Source organism: Amphichorda felina (assembly GCF_050947745.1).
Source record: "Amphichorda felina strain 45539 chromosome Unknown scaffold_4, whole genome shotgun sequence".
In the NCBI taxonomy this organism is placed as follows: Eukaryota; Fungi; Ascomycota; class Sordariomycetes; order Hypocreales; family Bionectriaceae; genus Amphichorda; species Amphichorda felina.
This window is the reverse complement of record NW_028145046.1, coordinates 3,074,674-3,099,885: the sequence shown is the minus strand read 5'-3', so window position 1 is coordinate 3,099,885 and position 25,212 is coordinate 3,074,674. Positions and strand designations below refer to the sequence as shown.

General features: G+C 58.5%; 8 protein-coding genes across 8 annotated transcripts; 4 read left to right on the top strand and 4 right to left on the bottom strand.

Moving 5' to 3' along the window:
• Positions 1–565: 565 nt before the first annotated feature.
• Positions 566–3,096, bottom strand: ACO1O0_004772 (sulfate transporter family-domain-containing protein; the record flags this gene model as incomplete). The annotated part of the gene is made up of 4 exons (XM_083194205.1): positions 566–1,273; positions 1,392–1,839; positions 1,890–2,519; positions 2,573–3,096. The coding sequence occupies 4 exons, from the start codon at positions 3,094–3,096 to the stop codon at positions 566–568; spliced, it is 2,310 nt and encodes a 769-aa protein (XP_083051153.1).
• Positions 3,097–4,032: 936 nt separating this feature from the next.
• Positions 4,033–5,403, bottom strand: ACO1O0_004771 (Thiolase, N-terminal domain-containing protein; the record flags this gene model as incomplete). Its single annotated transcript, XM_083194204.1, has 3 exons — positions 4,033–4,460; positions 4,518–5,275; positions 5,342–5,403. 3 exons carry the CDS (start codon positions 5,401–5,403, stop codon positions 4,033–4,035), a joined length of 1,248 nt encoding a protein of 415 aa, XP_083051152.1.
• Positions 5,404–7,530: 2,127 nt separating this feature from the next.
• ACO1O0_004770 (uncharacterized protein) lies at positions 7,531–9,027 on the top strand (the record flags this gene model as incomplete). The annotated part of the gene is made up of 1 exon (XM_083194203.1): positions 7,531–9,027. The coding sequence occupies one exon, from the start codon at positions 7,531–7,533 to the stop codon at positions 9,025–9,027; it is 1,497 nt and encodes a 498-aa protein (XP_083051151.1).
• Positions 9,028–9,484: 457 nt separating this feature from the next.
• ACO1O0_004769 (glycoside hydrolase family protein) lies at positions 9,485–10,561 on the top strand (the record flags this gene model as incomplete). Its single annotated transcript, XM_083194202.1, has 2 exons — positions 9,485–10,128; positions 10,213–10,561. 2 exons carry the CDS (start codon positions 9,485–9,487, stop codon positions 10,559–10,561), a joined length of 993 nt encoding a protein of 330 aa, XP_083051150.1.
• Positions 10,562–10,994: 433 nt separating this feature from the next.
• cta3 (uncharacterized protein) lies at positions 10,995–14,633 on the bottom strand (the record flags this gene model as incomplete). Its single annotated transcript, XM_083194201.1, has 3 exons — positions 10,995–13,995; positions 14,045–14,244; positions 14,433–14,633. The coding sequence occupies 3 exons, from the start codon at positions 14,631–14,633 to the stop codon at positions 10,995–10,997; spliced, it is 3,402 nt and encodes a 1,133-aa protein (XP_083051149.1).
• Positions 14,634–17,382: 2,749 nt separating this feature from the next.
• ACO1O0_004767 (transmembrane amino acid transporter protein-domain-containing protein) lies at positions 17,383–19,022 on the bottom strand (the record flags this gene model as incomplete). The annotated part of the gene is made up of 2 exons (XM_083194200.1): positions 17,383–17,541; positions 17,604–19,022. The coding sequence occupies 2 exons, from the start codon at positions 19,020–19,022 to the stop codon at positions 17,383–17,385; spliced, it is 1,578 nt and encodes a 525-aa protein (XP_083051148.1).
• Positions 19,023–20,224: 1,202 nt separating this feature from the next.
• Positions 20,225–20,890, top strand: ACO1O0_004766 (carbonate dehydratase NCE103; the record flags this gene model as incomplete). The annotated part of the gene is made up of 1 exon (XM_083194199.1): positions 20,225–20,890. One exon carries the CDS (start codon positions 20,225–20,227, stop codon positions 20,888–20,890), a length of 666 nt encoding a protein of 221 aa, XP_083051147.1.
• Positions 20,891–22,594: 1,704 nt separating this feature from the next.
• On the top strand, positions 22,595–24,410 carry ACO1O0_004765 (major facilitator superfamily domain-containing protein; the record flags this gene model as incomplete). Its single annotated transcript, XM_083194198.1, has 4 exons — positions 22,595–22,892; positions 22,956–23,359; positions 23,432–23,961; positions 24,038–24,410. The coding sequence occupies 4 exons, from the start codon at positions 22,595–22,597 to the stop codon at positions 24,408–24,410; spliced, it is 1,605 nt and encodes a 534-aa protein (XP_083051146.1).
• Between the last annotated feature and the right edge of the window lie 802 nt (positions 24,411–25,212).

The following is a 25,212-nucleotide window of genomic DNA, read 5'->3' as shown; positions in this document are numbered from 1 at the left end:
TCCTTCTCCCATGATTCCCAAATACCGAGCCCTCCCGCCTCCCATCCAATCCCGAGAATGCGGGGGAGGCGTTCGAGGCGTTCGAGGCGTCCCAGCCAGCTTCCCAGTCAGGAAACACCATCTGCAAATCCCCCGTTCGCCCCCGCGTTTGCGGGGGGTCCCTATCCCGGGGCGAGAAGACCACGGGAGCCGGGCTCGGGTCCTTTCAACCGACAGGTGCTGCTAGGGGATGCATACACTTGATCTCGTGAAGAGACCCGCATCGGGGGTTACGTGGGTCGGATACAGCAGATCTGCGGGGAGCACTCCTGGCAGAGGGTGCTGGTGTAGGGCCGATTAGGGACATGAGAAACAGGGATCCACGACAGAATGACTTTCACGCTGGAAACTCGCGACAACATCGGCCGAGGTGTGTATATTCCAAAGAGAACGCTTCGCATTTGCAGCACAGAACCACTTCACGTGGGCTATACTATGCTAGTATACCAAAATAGAATGCAATGACGCTCAAATCGCTATCCGTGATACATGTCCGGGGGTAAGTAGATGGTTACTTGGCACCTGCTCAGTCCTCAATGATACTCTCCTCGTACTCAGTCAGCCGCAGGGCCTCCTCCACGTTGTTGACGAAATGCGTCTCGCCACCACACATCTTGACGATATCGCTTCTCTCCATCAGCCTCCACACCGGATTACTGCTCCCCGGCACCGGACCCCTCGAGAAGAAGACCCTCACCCCTCGCTCGCGGTAGTCTTCGACTATCTCAGCCAGTACCTGTGTCCCCGCCCCGTCTATGGATGTGACGCCGTGGATGTCAAAGATGATGTTGCGATTCAAATCTGTGCTCCTCAGACGTGGCAGGGCCGGGTGTGCCGACGGTGACCCGTACATCTCCAGGCGCCGTAGTCGCGCTTTCAGCTCCCCCGTGTTGGCAAAAGTCAGGGGTTCCGGGATTTTGACAATGAGGCACCCTTCGATGAACTCGAGTCGTGAGATATCTGCTTCAGCGTTCTCAAAGCGGTCGGTACCGGGGATGCGCCCCAGGATCTGGATGCGGGGGCGGGTACTATGCCGAATCACCATGAGCAGCGACACTCCGACACCCAACGCCATACCGAGGGTTAGAGAGTAGAATATGGTTGCAAAGAAGATCAGGGCCATGAGGCCAAGCTCCTTCCAGCCTCGTATCTTCAGGAAGAATGCAATGTCCTCCGGGGCCTCCTCCATAAGCGAATAGGCAACTACGGAGATCATGGCCGAGAGGACAGGTTTCTGCGCATAGTCAGCATTCTTGGCGTCTTTTCGAGAGAGGAGTTTCGCGAACCGGCAGATAATAAAAGTAAGGTAGCAGATAGAGGACACACAGCAGCGCGAAGAGGCTCAGAAATACAGAGCTCATGGGACTCTTGCCACCAGTTTGCTGATTTACCTTGCTCCGCCCGTAGCCTCCAAAGGCAGGCAGGCTCAGGAAACCACCACCGACAAAGTTGGCGACGCCGAGCGCGATAAGCTCGCGGTTGGCGCTGAGCTGCATGCCCTGGATAGTGCTCGTCCCGCCCAGACTCTTGGCCGCCACCGACGACTCGAAGAATCCGAGGAGTGCAATAAGGAACGAGGTCGACATGCCGTCACGGATGTAGGACATCTGAGACAACTGGAGCGGCCAGCGAAAGGCAAAGACGCCACCGGTAGCGGCCTTGATGGTCCCCAGGATCTCCACCCCAAGCTTGTCCCAGCGGAAGTGCGCGCACAGAATGATTGACAACACAACGACCAGAAAACGGTCCGGGACGAAGACAATCGAAGGTATCCGAGGCTGCAGATGCTTCTTAAGCATACTAAGGCGTGTCAGTCAGGGCAGGTTTCAAGGGTAGTGGTGATGACGTACCGTCCGACCATGATAATGACGAAGCTGGTGCCAGCAATCGCAAACGTCGGCCAATGGACCTTGTCAACATTCCCAAATATAAAGGCAATCTTGTCAACGCTGCTCCCATGGCTAACACCCTGGTGAATGGCGAGCTCTGCTAGCCCAAGCTCCGGGATAAGCTGATCAACGGTAATAACGAAACCAATAGCACTAATAAAGCCGCGGAGGAACGGCCGACTAAGCACGCTGTCTAGGAAGCCGAGCCTGATAAGACCGGCTACCAGCACCATGCCTCCGGCCATGCCCGTGATGATGCCGCAGATGCGGGCATGCAAAAGGTCATTATCCTCGTCCCCACTACCAGGATCTACGCTCGACTTGACAGCCGCACCCACCATGAGTGAGCCAGCCGCTTCGGGGCCAACCACGAGCTGTGGGCAGGAGCCGAAGATGGCATAGATGAAGGGGTTAAAGACAAAAGCGTATAGACCATGTATGGGTGGGACATGGGCAAGATTGGCGGCATATGAGAGGGCCATGGGGAGGTAGAAGGACGCCATGGTCAGGGCGGAGATGAGGTCCCCCTTGACGAAGGAAAGCTTGTACTGCCGCATCCACGTCAGGCAGGGGATGTAGTAGGACAAGTACCTGCTCCAGTCAGCTCACGGCTCCCCGGTCGGCATATGGAAGATGGGACGAACATGAGGGGCGTATCACGGACACCAGCCTGCTCGGCCAACTCGCTGCTCTGGCCCATCTTCTTTGTACGCATCCGCTTCTTCAGCCACTTCTTCCAGTCATCGTGGCCCACCACGGTCGAGATGGCATTGTCTAGGAGGGGGATCCTAGTCCCAGAGCCTGGAGTCGAGGAACCATCGGAGGAAGAGCCCTGGATGAGGGGATCTGTCGGGCTTTCTGGGCGTGGGCTGAAGGTGCCATGTGTGCAGACACCTGTATGAGCAGGGTGTACGGTCGGTCGCTGGTCCTCGCCGGAGGATACCAGGGGCGTCGTCTCGGTCGCGAAGAACCCTCCTGGTCTCGATCCCCCTGCTGCTTCAGGTGATATTGGACGGTTCGCGGACATGGAGGTAGAGTCGGATGGGTTGGAATTGTCGGGGGTGTCGGTGCTGATGCTGCTGGGACGGTGGCTTTGACGGAGGGTGCTGGGCTGCGAGGGACGGTAGTCGCCCGAGATGGCGCGGTTGTACGACGGGCGGCTGGACATGTTCCAGATGGACCGTGGGCGACGTGGACTAGTCAAAGGCGGCCCAACGTGTCCAATGGAGTCGAGGGGGCTTGCTGTCGTAGACGTACGAGCAGGGGAGAGACCGATGCAGGAAATAAGCAAGGTCTATGGATACAGAACCATGGCAAGCAGAATGGTGGACAGACTCGGCCGAGGAGCAACGGAGAACATTGCCAGGCGAGACCGAGAGGCGCCAGGAGTGCGTGAAGAGTTGAAGGGATGCAATTGAAGGGCTGGCTGGAATTGAAGAATCGAAGGGTTGAAGGGTCGCGCCTGCTCCCCACGTTTTTTTTCCCACTACGACCCCGGCAATCCGGCAGCAGCCACACCAGGTGACTGCCCCGTGTTGGATGAAGTTGCACCAAGCTGCACTGCAGATGACATCAGCCTCTGCCGATCCCGCCTGTATCCGCCTACCGCCCACCCACTTGCCGCCCCTAAATTGCCCCCATAAGGCCTAGAGGTAGGCTGCACCCATAAGCTGCACCCAGAGCTATGCCCAAGCTTCCCGCCCAAGCTTGGAAACCACCAGCGAGCCTGGAACCTACTGTAACCTAGTACTGTAACCAATAACCTACCCACAGGGAGGTATTCGCACCCGAGACCCCCTCTTCCATCCTCTGCGCCCTCGGGTGCCATCCGCGTCGGAGCATGGTGAACATGCGTAATACCCCGCTCTCCTGAGACTGGATGTGATGGAGGTTTGGAAGTGGATTGATTGTGTTGGTGAAACTGGTGACAGTGACATACACTAGGCTTCCCAATGCCTCGCCAGGGTAATAATGCACATACGAATATACTACCGTAGTACCTCATAGACCAGATGGCTTGCTATGTACCTGCGTTATATAGCAGGAAAATGTCCCCGCTATTGAAATCATAAATACTAGTACACTGCGAGTCAACAACCACCGCTCAGACCTGCTCGTTGACAAACATGCCCGCCATGCCCTGGCCCGTGCCGATGCACATGCTGGTGAGCAGCATCTTCTTCTTGGTCCTCCGCAGCTCGCTCAGACCCGTCACCACCTGGCGCGCGCCCGTGGCTCCCAGCGGGTGGCCCAGGGCGATGGCGCCGCCGCGCGGGTTCATCTTGGCCCAGTCCAGCCCCAGCTTGTCGCGGCAGTAGACGCCCATGGACGCGAACGCCTCGTTGATCTCCACCACGTCCATGTCGGCCAGCGTCACGCCGCGCTGCGCGAGCAGCTTGGGGATGGCGATGCTGGGGCCGATGCCCATGATGCGCGGCGCCAGGCCCGCCACCGTCGAGCCCACGTACTTGGCCATGATGGGCTGGCCGAGCTTGACGGCCGTGGAGCGCTTCATGAGGATCAGCGCGGCGGCTGGGGGAAAAGGTCAGCGTCATTCATAGGTGATGCATCTCTTAAGGGTCATCTTACCTCCGTCAGTGACCTGGCTGGCGTTGCCGCCGGTCGTGCAGCCACCCCACTGGGGGAAGGCAGCGCGGACCTTGGACAGGCCCTCGTAGGTGGTGCCCGGGCGGACGCCGTCGTCCTTGGTCAGGGTGACCTCGGTCCACTCGCCGTCCTTGCCCTTGACCCTTGTGGTGATGGGGACAATCTCGTCGTCGGTCCAGCCGGCCTTCTGGGCCTTCTCGGCGCGCTGGAAGCTCTCGGCGGCGAACTTGTCCATCTGCTCGCGGGTGACGTTGAAGTCGCGGCTGACGTTCTCGCTGGTCCAGCCCATGGGCTGCATGCAGTCGGCGGCCTCCTGGCTCTTGGAGGTTACGGCCTCGTCAAAGGGCTTGTCGAGGGCGTCGCCGCCAACGGACATGCTCTCGGCGCCCATGGCGATGCCGATCTCGATGGAGCCCTCGGAGATGGAGTGGGCAATGTCGGCGGCGGCCTTGAGGCCAGAGGAGCAGAAGCGGTTGACCGAGTTGGCACCGGCGGTGTTGGGGAAGCCGGCGGCCAGGGCGGCGGCGCGGAGCTTGTAGGCAGCCTTGCTGTCAGAGACGTTGCCGAGGCAGATGTCCTCGACCAGGGCCGGGTCGAGGTTGCTGCGCTGGCGGACCTGGTCGAGCAGGGCGTAGACCATGTACTCGAGGGAGGTGTCCTTGAAGCCACCCTTCTTGGCCTTGGTCAGGGGCGTGCGGATGGCGAGGGTGACGACAATGTCATCGGGGTTCTTGGACTGGCTGCAGTGGGGGGTCAGTCTGGGAGTTCCGGCGAAGCATTAGAGACTGCGGACGAGGGGCACGCACATGGTGTTGAGGGCAGAGCCCGGCGCCAGATGGCGGATGATGGAAGAAATGCGCTCGGCCATGGTGGTGGTGGAAATACAGGAAATGAAGCGAAACGCGCTGCAAGGTCTTTGCGATGGAATCAAGATGCAGAGGCGGTGCAGGTCCCCTGGACTTATGTTCTCTCACGGCGGCAATCCACGGGAACCGTGGGGTTGAGCCGAGGCATTGTCAGATTACGTGAGCACCGGCCTCGTTCCGGCCTCCAGAAGAAGGTCCCCCAGCTTGCCCGCCTTGCCCACTGATGCCCACCTTTGTTGCCCACTGATGCCCAGTTTCCCCGGATCCTCGGAGCCTCGGACACGCCTCGGACTCGGCCGGAGTCGTTCCGTCCCAATGAGTCCCCATGCAGGCTCGCGCAAGTTCACGCAAGCCATGCCAGCCTAGGAAAAGCTCGCTACAGATGCTCCGCACGGCATAAAGGGCGGCAAGTCACAAACATTCATATTCCGTGGGAATACCCGACAACTTCCAGAGTTCGGTTCATTAGGGATAGTTCCATTTCAGGATAGTATTAAAACACGCCTGATCATTCTGCTCTCTGCTGGGAGGCTGGCCAACGCGAACTCATTCAGACAGGGAGACATTGCCCATCATCCGTCTGCATGCATGCGCAGTCACAACCATGCCACCCTCAAAACCAATCCAACATAGATACTCTTGATCAACGCATGTAAGTTGAGCTACGAAGTAGGTATCCGGTCGGACACTCAAAATCGATTGGCGCGCCCAGCCTTGACCTTATAGTAGAATGACCAATATAGAATTCATACCCATTTGTAGCCATCAGTATCCGTACCCATAGGGCGATTGGATACTTCCCAGCTGGCAGTCGTCAGATATGTGACTCTCCAGGGCGTTGTTGGATTGAGTTCCACACAATTAATGCCCACGTGATGTCGCGATGCCCGTCAGCATTGGAACGGCACCATCTGTTGTACGGGAGGTATGCAGGCCATTTACTTCCTGTTTGGTATCTCCTTGGCGTGACTTTCCTATTGTCTTTGAAGTCAATTCCGACGACACCCCCAGCCCCAAACTGTGGTATGGCTGGTTGCCCGGTACCTTATTGGACGAGTTAAATGTCTTGGCTGAGCTTCTGACTATATACGCCACAGGAGCTTTCTCCGTCAGCCCTGGCGTTCAAGCCCACCTATATCTCCGATTAGAAATTCGGGCCTCCAACTGTAACCCCTTTTCAATTAACCTTGGGACCGAGGGTCTGGCACCACTGGGGAACGAGCTATGACTTCGTGATTGCAGCCCAACAGCGTCGGGTATGAAATTTCTAGCATTGGGTATGAATATGTGGCTGCTGTGACACCCACGTCCGGTGAGTTTTGCTTCCTCTCCCTTAACCTTGTTGTTACTTTGGGAGTTGGGGCTGGGGCAGTAACGTCTCATGGAGCCAATGAGCGCAGTCTGAAGATCTACATTAAACGAGGCACTGGGAGAGGAGTAATTTGTCATGGATCTCTATCCATCTCTATCGGCGATGCTTGCCTACGAAATGGAGATGGTATTTTAATATGGGTGCACCTGGTCTTGTTTCTGAAATTGTATCAACTATAACTATGATATCTATTGACCGTCAGTTGGTGGCACCTGCTTGAATACAAGTCAGAAAGTGGAATTGCTTTTGCGAACCTATTCAGAAATGGCCAGTAGGACAAAGGGGTGCATGAGTGGCAGCACACATGGCAAAATAACCCTTTCCCTCGCTCTAGCTTTGTTTCCGCCTCGGCCTCCCTCATATTATCATACCCCCAAAGACTCCAACATACTCCACGTGTGACTTCCACTGATGTAACAGGCTGTTCTTCCAGGGTTGCAACTATTCCATCTACTCCTTCCTACTGGTTCCATGTCTGCTTCCTTGGTTTCTTTCCGGACAACAGGTTCAGCCAGCCCAACAGTTCCGTCGAGTATTCCAGCCCATCCACTCAAGGTGCGCAAAAGTCAATCGTTACATGCAACACTCCTTCCGGGAACCTGTCCTCGATGATAACTGGTATTTCTCGGATATAAAATGAAGCTGAAATCCCGGGTTTCATCTTGTTTTCCCTCTGTTTCTTACCAGTTACCGACCACATTTCCGCATCTCGTGCTTGTGCTTACAATACATCGGGACTACCCCCTACGTGAGTACCATGGATGCGAATCCTTTTCAAAGGCTCCCGTGTGAGCTGCATCTCCTGATCCTCGAGCAACTCAACCGCGAGGATCTTAAGGGGGCCCTCCAAGTATTCCCCTCTCTCCGAGGCACTGCCCACAACAGAGCCTTTGACATCGCCCGTTCCCACACGATGAGGGACCTGCAAGGCGATCTTCTCCAAGACGCCTTGGCCATCGTCGTTTTCCCCAAGTTCACCCTCGGCGATATCCATGCTCACGACGATCACAGTCCGCGGGCCCCATCGGATTTCACCGTCTGGCCCATCTCGCCCGACATCAGGCTCAACCCCCGGTCAGAGGCTACCGACAGGCACCTCTGGAAGTGGGCTCGGATGGAGTTCCCGGATCCTTTTGTCGGCCGCGACAAGGACACCATCCTAAAGCTGGACAGTTTGTGTCGCCACGTCTGGTACCATGCCATGGACTTTGTCTCAAAGGCATCGGCAGGACACCTCTCCATGTCCTACCGTCTCCTCCCCTCGTGGACGGACCCCAGCCTCGCGGACACGGACTCGCAGAGGCGGATACGCGCTAGGGTCAACCGGACAAGCAATCAGTACCCGTTCCACTGGCTCGGCCACACCCAGAGGCAGAGGATCATACGGGCCTTCCTGCGGTACGAGCTCCTATGCCGCATCTACCGCCCCATTGCTGCCGACAGGCTCGGCTTTGAAGACGGTGCGTTGTCCTGCGGGTGCCGAAGAGCGACAAGGCCCTGGGTAAAGGGGAGGTTTGGCCCCTTCCGACGCTGGGATTGGTGCCTGCTGTTCCGGTACCGGAACGAGACGTGGTGGGATCTCGAAGAGATCGAGCTCCTGGCGAGTGTGCGCGAGTACATGGCCAGCATGTACGTGGCTCTCGCCGCCGAGGCTAGACAGGTGGCGGCCCCAGCATATACGCCTCCAGAGGACGATGCCGACCACACCCACTTCTCGTGGGAGGGGGCTGGCATCAACCAGTCGGTGTCGCTGCTGGCAACCTGCGGGCTCGGAACGCTGGCCTTTGCTCTCCGATCTGGCAAGCGGAGATTCAAAAAGATGATGCAGCAGCTGCATCGCGAACTCCGCGAGGAGCACCAGCGGGCCGAGCCGACCAACATAGCAGGGACGGTGCTCGGTGCACAGATGGCGCCATGGGAGACGGAGACAGACGCGAGGCTTCGGCGGCAGAGGCTGGTAGCCATGTTTGCGCCGGCGACCCAGCGTCATCCGGAGCTAATGGCGCATCCGGGAACTGGACCGCGGCCTGAGGGGACGTGCCTGGTGGCTGGGTGGGAGAACAACCGGTCGGCCCATGATGCGAATCGCTCGTTCCACTCGTTCTGGGTACGGGTGGGCTACAACGAAGCCATCTCGCATGGGACGCACCGGTCGTTTGCATCGCTGATGGGTTGGATGGTGGACGCACCGGACGTTCCTGAGCCAGACTGTTGGGAGTCGGGGATGGACATGTCGATGTCAGAGCACCTCTAGTATGTATGTAAGCGACGACTTGTAAAAAGAAATCATTGCCACACTGCAATAAGCTCTTCCAAAACCGAGATTACAGGTTATGATGACGCAGGGGAAAGCATACAAGTAATATTTCAAATACTTTTCTTTTCCTTTTTTTTTTCCAACCATTGAAAAATCACGAGGCTTATCAGGTACACCGTACATGAATACTGCAGCATTAAGGTTGGATCACGGTCTAATATTGGCTATAGGCCGTCTTGGCGACGCACGCCGACCTTATAATTCCGGCGTGGGCTTGCAGTAGCGCCATGGAGATGTTGTACAAGACACATCACGGCCGTATTGGTTGGCCGTGGCATCCAATGTTAGGTAGGCGCTGTGGCCTCCGGCCTGCGGTGGCCCATTTCTTTGCTCCTCCCGCCTCCACCATCCTCCTCGCCCATTTACTCCTCCCCGTCGCCCTCCGCAACTCACGATGCTTGTCGTCCTCACCCTGGCCCTCACGGGCCTTGTGGCCGCGTCCTCCTCCTCCTCCTCGTCATCCTCCTCCTCCAAGCGCGGCCTCGTATTCGTCCCCTCCGAGGATCACCCCTCCGACAACGCCCTCTGGGTCCAGCCCGGCTCCCTCCTCACCTGGTACTACAACTACGAGGCCATCCCCTCCCCGGCCTTCTCCTCCGTCCCGCAGTCCCGCTTCGAGTTCGTCCCCATGATGTGGGGTGTCGACCCCGAAAACCCCTCCGACACCCAGTTCCTCACCCAGGTCACCGACCTGCTCGACTCGGGCACCAACGTCTCCCACGTCCTCGCCTTCAACGAGCCCGACGCGCCCTCGGAATGGGGCGGCAGCAACCTCGAGCCTGCCATCGCGGCGAAGGCATGGGTCGCCAACTTCGAGCCCCTCGCCCGGAGGGGGGTGCGCCTGGGCCTGCCGGCGTGCACCGGTGGCTGGGGGAGCATGCCGTGGCTGAGGCAGTTCCTGGGGAACTGCTCTGAGATTGTGAGCAGGGGCCACGACGACGGGGAGGCGAGGAGGAACTGCACGTGGGATTTCCTGCCGGTGCATTGGTATGATAACCTGGAGGGGTTGAAGTCGCATGTTAACGAGCGGCGGGACGAGTATGTTTTGCCCCCATCCCCATCCCCATCCCCATCCCCCAAAAAAAGAGTCGAGTCAGGGTGTTTATGAATTTCATGATCTAGATGGCCCGGCGTCGAGATCTGGGTGACCGAGTACGCGCTCGCGCACCAGCCCCTGGCGGCGACGCAGACCTTCTACAACGACTCGGCGGCGTGGCTGGACGACTCGGACTTTGTGGGGCGGTACAGCTACTTTGGGGCGTTCCGGTCGGCGGACTCCAACGTCGGGCCGGAGGCGGTGTTCCTCAGTGATGGCGGCGAGCTGACGGATCTGGGGGCGTGGTATCTGGGCGAGGACCCCACGGGGGTGGATCCGCAGAGTGGGAGCGGTGTTGCTAGGGGGAGGAGGGTGGGGAGGGGGGTGGTGGTAGGTGTTGTGGGGGGGTTGATGCTTGGGCTGGCGATGGTTTAGTACTACTAGATACGTGTATGTTCCGTGGTGGATGGATTCAGCTTCGCTAGTCAGGGGTATGAACTATGTATACATCAGGGGCAGATGGGATGGAAGGGAGGTGGTAACATGTCAAGCACGTATACGTTATGGGATGAATCACATAGGTGGCATATTGGGCCGGTAGACTGAGGGATGTGACATGACATCTTTCGCATCTATTCAAGTGAAGCAAACATATTATTTATGCTTTGCAACGTTTGACTGACGTCTTGTATTTCCCGCCATTATCCACCATCAAGACTCTCCGGTGTATCATTGTACCCAGTATCACTGCGACATCTCTACTATAACGGGAATGCCCTCCCTCCAAGATAGCATGGCCGTTCAATCATACTCGTAGCTGCTCCCCCCCTCGGCATGCCAATGCATCGCATGGCATAGCAACTCAATTTCAAACCTCCTCCTTCCTCCCCGCCTGCACAATCCCCCCGCTGGGCGCCAGCCCCCTGGTGCTGACCTTTGTGCTGGCCCGCCCCATGGACTCGCCCGTGTCCCTGCGCGAGAAGGACGCCCACGTCTTGAAGCTCGATATGGACATGGTCTTGCGGAACTTGTGGCCCATGTCCTCGTCGGCGCCGCTGCCCTGGCCCCAGGTGCCCCGGTTGACGGGCAGGTCCTCCAGCAGGTGGAAGCGGCGCTTGGTCAGCTTCCAGGCCTCGATGCCCGCGACGAAGACGAAGACGAAGCCCACCGACAGGGCCCACTCCCAGGTGATGCCCTTGTGCTTGAAGAACTTGGTGTTGAGGTAGGGGATGTACACGACGGGGAAGACGGACAGCCCGCCGATGACGACGGACCAGAACAGGAAGCGGTTGGCGTAGATGTCGCGGAAGAAGGGGAAGCGGCCGTCGTCGTCCGGGTTGAGCCGGAACATGGACCGGCGCAGGCTCTTGAACTCCCAGGCCGAGATGAGGATCAGCCAGGTGAGCTCGGCAAAGGTGGCGGCGCGCGCCTTGAAGACGGCGTCGCACGACTCGTTGTACGTCTCGTTGCAGTCGTTGCCCAGGTTGCCGCCGTAGGCCCCGTACAGGATCACGCAGAAGGTCACCATGGTGCACGCGCCCATGAGGATGCCGTACACGATCATGTCGACGATGATCTGGTTGGTGAAGACGCCGCGCTTCTTGTCCTGGGGCGGCTTGCGCATCACGTCCTGCGCCGCCTGCTCGCGGCCCAGGCCAAACGCCGGGAACGACGACGTGGCCATGTTGATCCAGATGACCTGCAGGGGCGAGATGGGGAAGACGGAGACGCCCGACTCGTCGACGAAGCCCAGGCCCGCGATCAGGAGGATGACCTCGCCGACGTTGGACGTCAGCAGGTGCAGGACGAACTTCTGGATGTTGTCAAACATGCGGCGGCCCTCGCGGATGGCGGCCACGATCGAGTTGAACTTGTCGTCGGTGAGCACAATCTTGGCAGCCGACTTGGCCACGTCGGAGCCCGAGCCCATGGCGATGCCCACGTCTGCGCGCGACAGCGAGGGCGCGTCGTTGACACCATCGCCAGTCATGGCCATGAAGGCACCGCGGCGACGGAGCGCCTCGATCATGCGCGTCTTGGTGTCCGGGGCGCAGCGAGCAATGACCAGGGGCAGCTCCTCGAGGGCGTCGATCTCGTCGTCGCTCATCTTGTCAAAGTCGGTGGCCTTCTGCACGATGGACTGGGCGACGTGGTCCGGCAGGATGCCCAGGTTCTTGGGGATGATGCCCACCTCCTTGGCGATGGCCTTGGCCGTCTCCGGGTGGTCTCCCGTCAGCATGTGCACCCTGATGCCCGCGTTGGAGCACTCGGCAATGGACGGCTTGGTCTCGCGCCGGGGGGGGTCGTAGATGCCTGCGAGGCCCAGCAGCGTGAGGCCCTGCTCGACCTCGGCCCGCACCCTCTCCTCCTCGTCGGCGGAGCGGTTGGGCTTGAGGGTGAAGCGCCCGTCCCAGGGCCGGTACGCGACGGCCAGGACACGCTGGCCCTGCGAGGCGAGCAGGTTCATCTGCCTGAGCACCGACTCCTTGAGCTCCTCGGTCACGGGGACACGGGCGTCGCCGGTGCCGATGTAGGCGCAAAGGTCGAGGACGCGCTCCACGGCGCCCTTGGTGAAGACCATGCTGCTGTCCTGCTCGACGATGGAGCCGCTCTCGCCCTCGGGGGCGTCGTAGATGACCGACATGCGCTTGATGCTGCTGTCAAAGGGGTACTCGGCGAGCTGGCGCCAGCCCTGGGCCTCGAGCGTCTTCTTGCCCGACTTGAAGCGGTGGGTGAAGACCTGCAGGGCGATCTCGGTGGGCTCGCCCGTCGTCTGCCACTTCTCCTCCTCGTCGTCGAAGCGCACCGTGGCCAGGTTGCAGAGGGCGGAAGACAGGAGGAACGCGCGCAGGGCGTCGGTCATCTCCACGGCCAGCTCGGGCTCGGGCTCCCGGGGCTTCTTGGTCGCGGCGTTGAGCTTCTCGTCCGGCACGTCGAACTTGAGGACGGCGGCGCTGCGCTCCTTGTCGTAGTCGCGCTTGGGCTGGTCCTTTTCGGGCTCCGGGTCGTCCTTGGCCTGCGAGTAGGTGACGCGGCCCTTTGTGGGATCGTTGGGGCTCTGCGAGTCGTGGACCGTGTACAGGTGGTTTCCGGGGATCCACGTCTGGCGCACAATCATGGCGCCCTCGGTCAGCGTGCCCGTCTTGTCCGAGCAGATGTTGGTGACGCCCCCCAGGGCCTCGAGCGCCGAGAGGTCACGCACGACCACGTTGGCCTTGCGCATGACGGTCACGGCGACCACCATGGTGATGGTCAGCACCGCGACGAGCGACTCGGGGATGATGGCAATGCCCAGCGACGTGGCGTAGATGATGACCTGGTTCTTGAGGTCGAACTTGTTGACGCCAAAGACCACCATGGCCAGGATGATGGCGCAGCCGAAGAGGATGTAGGCCAGCGCAGACAGCTTCCGCTGCAGGGGGGTGCCCTCAGTGAGGCCCAGGAACTTGCCGACGGCATCGTAGACGCGCTTGGAGGCGCCGATAAAGGGCTGCTTCTTGCCGTACTTCTTGTAGTTCATGGACCGGCCGGCCTTGCGCTTCTTCTTGCTGGTCGAGGCGGCAATCTTGCCCACCTCGGTGGCCATGCCCGTCTGCGTGACGATGCCACGACCACGGCCCTTCCGGACGACGGTGGTGGCGTAGGCCATGTTGACGCGGTCTCCGATGCCAATCTCCTCTTCCGAGGTGACCAGCTTCTCGGAGCCCGGCGCCATGATGTTATTCTCAGCAATCTTCTCCACGGGGATGGACTCGCCCGTGAGCTGGCCCTCCTCGCAGTTCAGGTTCATAGCCTCGAAGATGCGCATGTCGGCAGGCACCGTGTCGCCCATCTTAAGCAGGATGATGTCTCCGGGGACGACTTCGGGGCTAGGGGTCATGTTAGTGGGAGTGTTGGGGGATGAACAAAGAGACATACTTGGGGATAACCTGCGTCTTTCCATCACGCAGGACCATGGCACTAGGGGAGGACAGGGCTCGCAGAGCGTCCATGCGCTTCTCAGCGCGGTACTCCTGCCAGAAGCCAATGGCGACATTGAGGACAATGACGAAGACGAGGACGCCGCCTTCAATGTAATCCTTGATGCCGAAGCTGAGGGCCATGGCAAAGATGAGGACCTGCCGATCGATTGTCAGTGTCATGCCATGTCAGTTGTCATGATGATCCAGATCCGAGACAGTGTGACACCGTGGGGGCGTGCCCTTGGGGAGGGGGGAGCTCGCCCCGTTGGTATCTCCGTGTCTCACATCCGGTCCCGGGAGGGAACTTCTAAAGGGAGAGAGAAGGAGAGAGAGAGTTCACGTACCAGAATCATGGCATTGAGCAGCTGCTTGGCAAAGATCTTGTAGCCGGGGACTGTGCCGCCGACATCGAGTTCGTTGAGGGGGTACTTGGTCTGGAGATCGGCCACCTGGGCGCTGGTGAGGCCCTTGTCGATGTCGGTGCCCAGGGCTTGCGCCGTCTCGTCGACCGAGAGGAGGAAGGGGTGTTTGGGGAATTCAGCCATTGTCGCTGATGGTGCAGCAGTCGTGGGTACGCTCCTCGGGGGTAAAGAGACGGCCAACGATGAGGACCGGGAGTGGATTCATAGACGTGGATGGCCCAAGTGATGGGGATGGGATGGTAGTAGTACTCGGAGGTCAAACGAGGGACTCGTCACTCTGCAGGATGGATTACCCAAAGGATTGGATGAGATGGTCACGAGGTTGGGAGGAAGACAATCTGTCCTGTGGAAGATAAAGATTCGGGGGACGTTGGGGGGGAGGGAGGGAGGGAGGGAGGGAGGTATAAGTACTTGTGACTGGGCGCAGAACCAGGCGTCGACGTCTGTCCCCGGGACAAGCAGCCAAACCGTCCCTCTCCAGCTAAAGCCAACAAAAGCGTCCCTTGTCTTCCCTCGTCTTCCCTTGTCACCCTCATCACCTTGGTAGCGGAGCCGCAGACGAAACTTTAAGCAGCCTCGGAGATGGATGTGGCCTATCAGCTCTCACCGTCTGCCACAAACCCAGAGCACCCCACCACCACAGATCGTCTGTCGTCCCCATGCTTTTCCCCATTCTGGGCCCAAGCTGGCTTCCCAAGCCGGGCCAATGATCAGTTCCCATCATCCCAAGCCCCTCCTTAGAGTCCCCGCCCAATGGCTGAGGCTGGGTCCGTCTCCGGAGCGGCGGAGCGGCCAAGCACTGTACTAGCATGTAGGCTTGTCAAGGGCTTGTCAGTTCCTGTCACCGCACTCACAACACCGGGCACCCCGAGAGCATGACTGCCATTACACGTCCCGTCTCGGCGCATAATGTGCCTGTGCTGCGCCCCCCTGGCGACCCGAGCCAGCATCGAGCGAGGGAGAGCACCAAAAAAAAAAGAGAAGCACCACATGACGGCTCTAGAAAAGGAAACAAGAAGTTCCAGAAGCCGGGTGTTGTGCAGATTCCATCGGCGCGGGAACACTGTGCAGTTGGACGTGGCTTTTGATCCCATGGATCAACGATCAATGATATTTGCAGCTGGGTGCGTCTTCGCCTGCATGCACATCTGCACGTGCAGCCAACCCGTCCAAACGCCGCGCTGTTGTTGCGTTCCCACCCACCCCCCGACCGGTTCCGTCAAAAGGGGAGCCTCTCGGTACTATGGCGGAGCCCCGAGACACCGATGAACATGATAGAGTTGACGCATACTAGTTCATGGGAAATGGCCTGTTTGGAACGAATTGATACTGCCCGTGGTGTCGTTTCGCTCCCCGTGGCGTGATCCCGGTGGAGAGCGCGAGTCCACATGGCACCGCCCGCCAAGAAGCCTAACAAAAAAAAAAAATCCGCCGCCGCCGTGTGTGGCCGCGCGTGCTCATGCCATCTGCGGATAATATCTGCCCGCTGCTCTTTTCCCGTGTCGGTGCCTGACCTTGGTCGTCCCGGCATCGTCGGGATGGATGCGCCGTCAAGCGAGCGGCGATGCACATGGGCGCCGAGAGAGTGAGAGAGGGGGGCCCTGTAATATGCACTCGGCCCAGTCGCACTGTGGGTTTCAAGGGTGGGGAAAGGCGTCGTACTGGTCCTCGTTCTCGTATAGTGCTACCAGACTACCACCCGACGGGCAGGCGCCGACCCGTCCACTGATAACAGGGCATCATATGCGAGAGGGAGGCTTGGCAGGTCTCGGGGCGGTTTGGTCTGATCCCACATAGCATGTAATATACGAAGATGCCAAGCATATCACTGCAACGCCCGAGGCACGGCTTCCAAGGCACCGAGCATTGGATCCGTCGCCACACGGGGAGAAACGGTGGTCGTGGATGCGCGCACGCACCCGGTTGGTGGTGGAGGCGATGATGCTATCGTCTTGGGTTCAAGCAGACAGGGAACATGCTCTCCCAGGCCCGCCAATGCCAGTCCGGCTCAGACATTCTCGACAGGAGGAATCCATCTGCCGGGAATACTCGTATTGTTATTATCGTCGGAGCGGGTTAAGAGGACTGGCCCCGATGGTGCGGGCATTGGCGTCAAGCACCTTTCACTTGGCATCTGGTCCGTCACGTCGAATTGGTTACATCTATTTTGTGGCTGTCAGAGCTGAGCAGGATTACGCGGGAAAAAAACACCCATTGCCCAGCTATCCCGTCCGCGTATCCTTTGTTACCAATCGATCCAACGATTTGTAACTGTTTTTAACAACGGCAGGCTCTGACTGGATACGTGATGTGATTGATACTCTGCTCCATGCCCGTACTACTGCCCCAACCCCAGTCACTATGACATACTCCCTTGTAGCACAATGCACCAACTCGGCGTCGTGTTTGACCTGTAATGTTTATCCTTTCCACGAGTTTCCGTCCCACTCGCTTTTGCCGCACTGTGGAAGACATTAAGGTTAGGTGGGGGCTGGGTAAGCTTATCTGCCAAGCACCCAATAGGAAGCGACCTGGTTGGCCAACCAGTCACGTGTCCCACCAGGCTGTGCTTTGCCCCGCCGCCGTGGTGGGTCTGCCAAGCCCACGGTGGCATCGTGGGTGCTGCACAAGCCTCCACAAGCTGTGCTGCGACTTGCTGGGCGGTCTCGACCTTCCCTTCCGACTCCGGCTGGCCCTCGTCGCCTCGCGTGGGTAACTGGCCAAGACATGCTTCTCAACTGTCTGAGGCTCTTGGCGTCGTTGAAAAAGTTCCGCCCCCTAGCAGGCTGCTGCCATTCGAACGCTCGGCCCTTGCCGGCCGCGGAGCATTATGGGATTCGGGAGAATGATGTGTCCGGAGAATTTGCTAATCTTATTCTTCTACCAGAAAAACGACCTGCTGGTTGTCCGAGGGTCTACTGAACAACTCATTGTACGGATATTCCATGTTGCTTCTGGTAGTGTCTTGCTGCTGCTGCGAAGGTCTACAGGCAAAAGGCTTATGTGCCGAGCCGCTCGAAGTAACGGTGATCTGAACCCGAGACAGTCAGAACCAGAACCCACATGTTGCAAAAACAAGCAGGATTCACTCACAATATCTCGAATCGTCGCATAGCTGCCGATGACGAGAGTGGACACGCCAATGACAAATGCCAGCGCACACCCCAGGCCCATGACGACGTTGGCCCGCGAAGACCACTTGCCGCTGCGCAGGAGGACGAGCCACATGACCGCCGGGACCCAGAAGGAGAACCCCGATACGAAGAGAGCCGACGCCAGAGAGAGGAGATCGGAGAATATGGGGATCGACTCGGCAATCACCCAGGCAATGGCGGTGAAGATGGTGACGAGCCCGATCCAGGTGGCCCATCCCTTGGGGGTGTTGATGTACCGGAGCAGCGACTTTGCAAAGAGCCTCCCGTGCACATAGCGCAGGGCAATGGTGCTGTTGATGGAGCCCGAGATGAAAATGACGGGCAGCGCCACGCCAAAGGCAATCCTGGACACCAGAGGCCCCGCGGAGAGGAGCGCCGGCGACTGGACCGAGGAGCCGATAAAGCCGTAGCACAGAGCGCCGGTCAGTGTGTAGATTGCCATCTGGATGAACCCGGAGGCCCAGATGGACTTCATGTAGTCGGTTGGGGTGTGCATCTCGTCCATGAAGGAGAACTGCCCGATGGCAAAGCTAAAGGCAAAGATGATGTTGCTTACCGCAACAAAGGCCTCGGTGAAGTGCAGGTCCTCCTTGGGCCAGGCGGACCAGTCGACGCTGCCCAGGCCGCCGGGCGAGTTCCCAGCCTGGATGCCAGTCGCGATGACGGTGATGCCAATGGCTGCGATGATGGACACAAAGTCGATGTAGCCGAGCAGGGCTACCTCGGTGAAGGATGGCGGGATGGCGAGAAGGAGGAGAATGACGGCCGAGATGGCAGAGAAGACAATCGAACATATATGGTCCCCGGCAATGTCTATGAGGGCGATGCTGCCAGTGAGGGCATGCGATCCCACGACGAGGATGAGTTCGCACACCAGCGCGATACCGAACACCTCATAACCCACACGGCCAAACAGGAGCCTCCCAGCGTCGGCGTAGTTGGACACGTCCGGATGCGCCAGCTTCACCTGGCCGATGATGTAGCTGGTGAAGATGGCCACGCACCCTAGGGAAATGGTCAGGACAACGCCAGCCACCATGCCCAAGGTGTGGTACGCGCCGGGCAGACTGAGGGCACCGAGGGCGACGGCCTCGACGATGGTGACGATGGCGAGACGCCTCCAGCCCAGGCGGCGGAAATGGGCATGGCCGGCTGCTGCGATGCTGTTGACATGGTCGTGATCCGTCTCGTCGCCGGCCTCAGCGTGGCTACGTACGGCGTCTGGCTGGGCAAGTGAATCGTTATGCGACGCGGCTTCGAGCTCCCTAGCGAGACCGGGGCTAGTGTTGTGTTTTCGGTTTATGGGCACATCGGAGGCTACGGAGCCCGAGTAGTCACTTGCAACCGAGCCCGGCATCCTGAAGCGAGATGCCTACACGAGCTAGGGATGCAAATGAGGAATCGGCCGCTGCTCGGGGAGGACAAAGTCATTGATGGTGAAGTGGGTGTGGGGTGAAGAAGCTGGGTGTTTTGCTTCCCTGGCAGAAATTTCCATCTACCTACCCTATACGACCCCCGCCATTGTCCCCTGCATCCAACTGGCCACTTTGTAGTATCCGCAAGGATATTGCTTGTAATGGTTCTAATTTGCCATTTCAATTCAACTGAAGCTTCAGCTCAGTTCTAGGTATGCTAGTGAAACATCCCGATAGCATTCGGAAGAGTTCGGTGGTTCGGTGATGCACAATGGTGCAGGCTGTGGGGTCAACGCGGTTGACGAGTTGCGGGGAATAAAACGCATCTGTGGCACCTTTTAGCTTCCATTCAACATGAGAGCCAGACAGCCTGCATGGCTTTAGTGACGCAGGAAGCCCAACAATTGATTCCGAGATTCCGATTCCCGCGCTTGATGAGCTGATTGAGCTCTGAGTCAGATGATGATGACAGGGTTCCCCCACGGGGACGGATCTGACCGACAGCTGTCGCATAGGCATCACAATCCTCCTGCCATGAGAGACGAGTTATACTATCTGCAGTCGTAACAATATTCTCTGTCCTTCATCTTGTCAAGACGATGAGGTCATAATCCAATTGCGCTGGCGGGGCTGCGATCGCCTCCAGGGTATCTTGTTCGGCACACAACTGCCGGGTTTTGCCGGCTCCGCAGGTCCCCATTGAGATTTTTTTTTGGCCCAACAAAGTTGCATCACCACCAATTCGGATGCCATTTCTGTCACGCGCAGCAACGCCATCCGCCCCAAGCCAATCCAAGCCACCCTTAAACCAACGACCCCCACCGTGACGTGCGCTGTTTCCTGTCCCTCTCCTGCAGCCGACCCCTCCATACACCGATCCGTTGGATCCTCTTGATCTTCTTTCCCCCTCCCCCTCCGGCCCCTTCCGTTCTTCCCAATGCTTCCCTTCCGTATATCACCAGCCTCCTCCATCCGCTCATCTCTGCGGCTCGCCCCAAGACGACCAGCCCAGCCCTCCAGCTTCCGACCTCCCGTGCCGCGCACCATCTGCTGCCCCCCTCGACCGCAGCCGCCGTCAGCAGCCTCCTCCCCCACCCCGCAACCGACCCCCCGATCCGCAAGCTCCGGCAGCACCTGGCACACCATGGCCGCCAAGGACGTCTCCAAGTACCTGCAGCAGTCGCACGACCGCATCTTCGAGAACAACCGCAACTGGGCCGCGCAGAAGGCCGCCAACGACCCGGAGTTCTTTGCGCGCCTGTCGGCCGGCCAGACCCCCGAGTACCTGTGGATCGGGTGCAGCGACTCGCGCATCCCCGCCGAGCAGATCTCCGGGCTCGAGCCGGGCGAGGCCTTCATCCACCGCAACATTGCCAACCTGGTGGTCAACACGGACCTCAACGTCATGAGCGTCATCAACTACGCGGTGCGCCACCTGGGCGTCAAGCACATCGTCGTGTGCGGGCACTACGGCTGCGGCGGCGTCAAGGCCGCCATGACGCCCAAGGACCTGGGGCTGCTGAACCCGTGGCTGCGCAACATCCGCGACGTGTACCGCCTGCACGAGGACGAGCTGGACGCCATCGAGGGCGAGGAGGCGCGGTACAACCGCCTGGTGGAGCTGAACGTCGTGGAGCAGTGCCGCAACATCATCAAGACGGCGGCCGTGCAGCAGTCGTTTGCCAAGAACCAGTTCCCCATCGTGCACGGCTGGGTGTTCAACTTCCACGACGGCCTGCTCAAGGACCTCGAGATTGACTTTGAGGCCATGCTGGCCAAGGTCCAGAAGATCTACAACCTCACGGACTAAGAGGCGGCGTGCCTGGGGAGCTGGCTGGGAGACGGGAGTAAGCGGGGGTTTCATCTTGGATAGGAGCGTTAAAGTTACATTGGAGACTCGTCCATAAAGTAATAAAAATCAAGTCTATTACAGCTTCAGAGGAAAGCCGTCACACGATATTGTGGACCCAAGTTGTAATGGTGCTCGTGTAGGAGGGTAGCAGCAGCCATGGCTCGCTGGGCCCTAGTGCAGATGGTGAATACGCGTGGGCAGCTGATACCCTTGGCTGCCCCCAGTTGAGGGAGGGTGTCATAGAGGCATCGCTACACAAGACAGAGCCTGTATTGCTGGGACATCTGACCAGATTCGCGCCGGCTCTGGGAAGACTGCACGTTTAACATTGGAATGACGGCCGAGAATGGACCCTGCCGTGCTCCCGGGGGGGCGGCGGCAGCCCGTTGAGCTTGAGGGCCGACCACATGTTTGGGCATGTACGTACGGTGAAGGTTCCAGCGGTGGAGCGCAGTATTGAGCCGCATGTCAAATGTTTGAGCCTCAACTTGCCATGCCGAGCATTATGCTGTCATTTCTGCTGTACAAAGTACTTCGTACTCCGTACCTATGGTACAGATACCGGTTGCAGATTTCGTGCCTCGGCAAAAACCATTTGAGCTAATTGAGAACCTGGTGCTCGGATCGAAAATAGCAAAAATGGGCCCACGGCCTTGGCCTGAGCCCTTGCCCCCCCTTGGACTAAGCCCTTGTTGAAACGGGCCGTCCGGCAGCCCAGCATGAATCTGCCTCCTTATCTTGGTACGGAGTATTAATCAATCAGGCACTAACGCATCATCTGACGTTTGACTTCCACGTGCTTTCAAAGGCTGGCCGGATTGGGAACGGTGTTGCTGTCACATCCCAACCCCGAAAGCCGTCAACACTTGGACAGTCCACCTCGACGTCGCATCGTCTCGAGCCAAGTCGGGGTTTGTCTTGGATAGGATATCAAAAATGTAATCGATAATTAGTATACAAGCAAGAAAAACAACTAGAGGAGTTCTATCACATTTTAACCAGATACGACTGCTACGTGCTGCTATCTACTATGCGGGCCAGAATTGACCCGGACAGCAACCGGAGCGGCTTACAAGCTAACCCCGGGAGACCCGCCCGGCGCCGGGATCACATGTCAAAATACTAGCGGTCCAACGTCAATTTGTCAATCTGCATGCCATCCAGGGTCCACGGGAGCATCGACGTGGCCTCGTAGCATTCCCTGCTAGGTGCATGATTTTTCATCGGCCAACTGGCGCCGAGAAAAAGGTACATGGTACTACCAGCTGCGACGCGAATGCCGAGTCGGGGTCCCACTATGAGTCGACTGCCCAGCTCGCAGCCCAATCAGCACTGCACACGCGCTCCAAAGGGGAATTTTTCAGCCTCGTAAGGATGAAGGATCATGGGTCGACGAGAGATAAGACTGGGAAATCAAAATTATGGCGGGCTTCGGGAAAAATCTCACCTCATATCTCGGGTCGCTGGGCCGAGTGCTCGTACGCGTCCGGCTAGGCCGAATATATGGGTCGATGTTTGGCACTCGTATCCGTAGATCATATAATAGAGCATGACCTGCTGATCAGACGTTATATGGCAACTGTCTTTCTTCCTATTTAGACCAACACACTCGGTTTCACCTGGATCCTGGCTCAACGCACCTCCCCACACAAGGTGTTCACCATGGCCTCGACACATGGTGCTTCGACTTCACGCTCAGGGCAGGACGACGAGACCCTCGACAACCGCCCGCAGACACGTTCTCTCGTCAGCCTGCTCTTCGACCACACCCGGATCGACGATGCTGTCCTCAACCACACATACAAGGGCAAGGGCACGCCCGAGGACCCCCACGTTGTCACCTGGATCCCCGACGACACGGGTAACCCCTTCAACTGGTCTAAAGCCGCGCGGTGGAGAATCACTATGATCTCTGCCGTGACGTGCTTTGCCGTCGCCTTCAGCTCTAGTGCCTACTCTGGTTCGTGTTGTGTTTATACCTATTAGATGTTGGTCCCGCCGGTCTGACCTGAAGGATGTGTAGGCACCATGCGCGAACTCATGATCCAGTTCCGCGCCAGCGACACCCTCATCACGGCAGGCATCTCCCTCTACGTCCTCGGCTTCGCCCTCGGACCCCTCATCTGGGCGCCGCTGTCCGAGATCTACGGCCGGCAGATCGTCTTCGCCGTCAGCTACGGGCTCTACGTGCTCTTCAGCGCGGCGTGCACGGCCGACGACGGCATCGCCACGCTGCTGGTGCTGCGCTTCTTCGCGGGGACCTTTGGCTCCTCGCCGCTGACGAACGCGGGTGGTGTCATCTCGGATGTGTTCCATGCCGACGAGCGGAGTATCGCCATGGGCGTGTTTTCCCTGGCGCCGGCGATGGGACCGACGTTGGGACCGTTTATTGGCGGGTTTCTGGGCCAGCATAAGGGTTGGCGATGGGTATGTCCTCCCCGTAACCCGCGTGTCCCCCACCTTCTTTGAATCATCGTTTCTGACTTGCAAGGGCAAAAGGTCATGGGTCTGATGGGCATCCTCGCCGGAGCCTGCTGGATCCTCGGCATGTGCCTCGTGCCCGAGACGTACGCGCCGCTGCTGCTCAAGAAGCGAGCGCAGGCCCTTTCCAACAAGACGGGCAAAGTCTACGTGTCAGAGTTTGAGCAGCAGGGCAAGGCCGAGTCCGCGTCGGCTATCCTCAAGAAGGCCCTGCTCCGGCCGTGGCAGCTCCTGCTGGTCGAGCCCATCGTGCTCATCCTGTCGATATACACGGCTATTGTGTACGGCACACTGTACATGCTCTTTGCTGCGTTCCCCGTCGTGTTCCAGCTGGAGCGCGGTTGGGGGCCTGGAGAGGGAGGACTGGCCTTTCTGGGAGTCACTGTGGGCATGGTGGGCGCCCTGCCTGTGGTCGCGGGTATCAATGTCTGGTACGATGCCAAAGCTAGGGAAACATCCAAGAACGGCGTGGCTCCTCCGGAACTGCGCCTGCCCGGAAGTATGCTCGGTGGTATTGCCGTCCCCGTGGGCATGTTCTGGTTTGCATGGTAAGTTCACATCTCCCTACATATATATATCCCCCCCCCCCCCAATATGACACCTGGCTAATCCATGGCCAAACAGGACGACATACACATCCGTGCACTGGATGGCCCCCATCGCGTCGGGCGTGCTCTTCGGGCTTGGCCTGACGCTCATCTTCCACTCCATCTTCAACTACCTCATCGACGCGTACACGGTGTACGCGGCGTCGGTGCTGGCGGCCAATACGGTCCTACGGTCGCTCTTCGGCGCGGCCTTCCCGCTCTTCACCAGGCAGATGTACGAAAACCTTGGGACGCAGTGGGCCAGCTCCGTGCCCGCGTTCCTGGCCCTCGCGTGCCTGCCCATGCCGTTTGTCCTGTACAAGTACGGGCCTGCCATCAGGAGCAGGTGCAGGTTTGCGGCCGAGGCGGCGATGGCTGGTGAGAAGATGACGGCCCATGTGGCGGCTTAGCTATAATACTTGAGTGTTAATCCTTTTTTTTGTCCTTTGTAAGGAGTTGTGTAGCTAGGGAGGATAGCTAAAGGCACTTATACCCCCGGATATGGGATGGAGATTATAGAATGGGATGGAAAGTATTACGGTTGGGAAATAGTTGGAACATTCACATGCCCCCTTTTCATTAATACATGTATTGGACTTTGTTCGTTTACCAATGTGAGCTCATGGGCACTGTCCACCCGTTGACGGCCAGACAGGTGACCTCCATGAATGGCCGGACGGTAGCTTATCGACTATCAATAAAGTTGGCTCCTTCGTATACTTTTTTTTACAAATAGGTGCTTTGCGTCCCGCGCAGCTCAAGTGAGCACGGAATGTTGGAGCCGTTGGTTCCTTATCGGGCCTAAGCTGTCAAAAGTCCTCGACAGCTTCTTGTTTAGGTATAAGCTGGTTCACGCACATGGTACGGCAAGGGTCAACTGCGATTGCGTATCGTAACATGGTTATGACGCATTAATGCAACGGCTTGTCTGTCCTCACTTAGTATTGCAGCTTCCGAGACTCTTGGAAACCGCTAAGAAGCTGGCCTGGGTGTCGGATAACCTTTGTCGAAAAGGCGCTTGTCTCAGTTGAGGCCATCTCCCCAGCTCTCCACATTCGGCCCCAACGGTTGTAGGAGTCGGTTGAGCTCAGCTTCCCAGATCGACACGAGTGAGACTCATTCCATTGGCCGTCTCGGGGAGTACGGCATCGTGGTCAGCATGAGGTGATGCGGGGTTCGGATTTGATAGTGCGGGTTGCTTCACCAGATCAG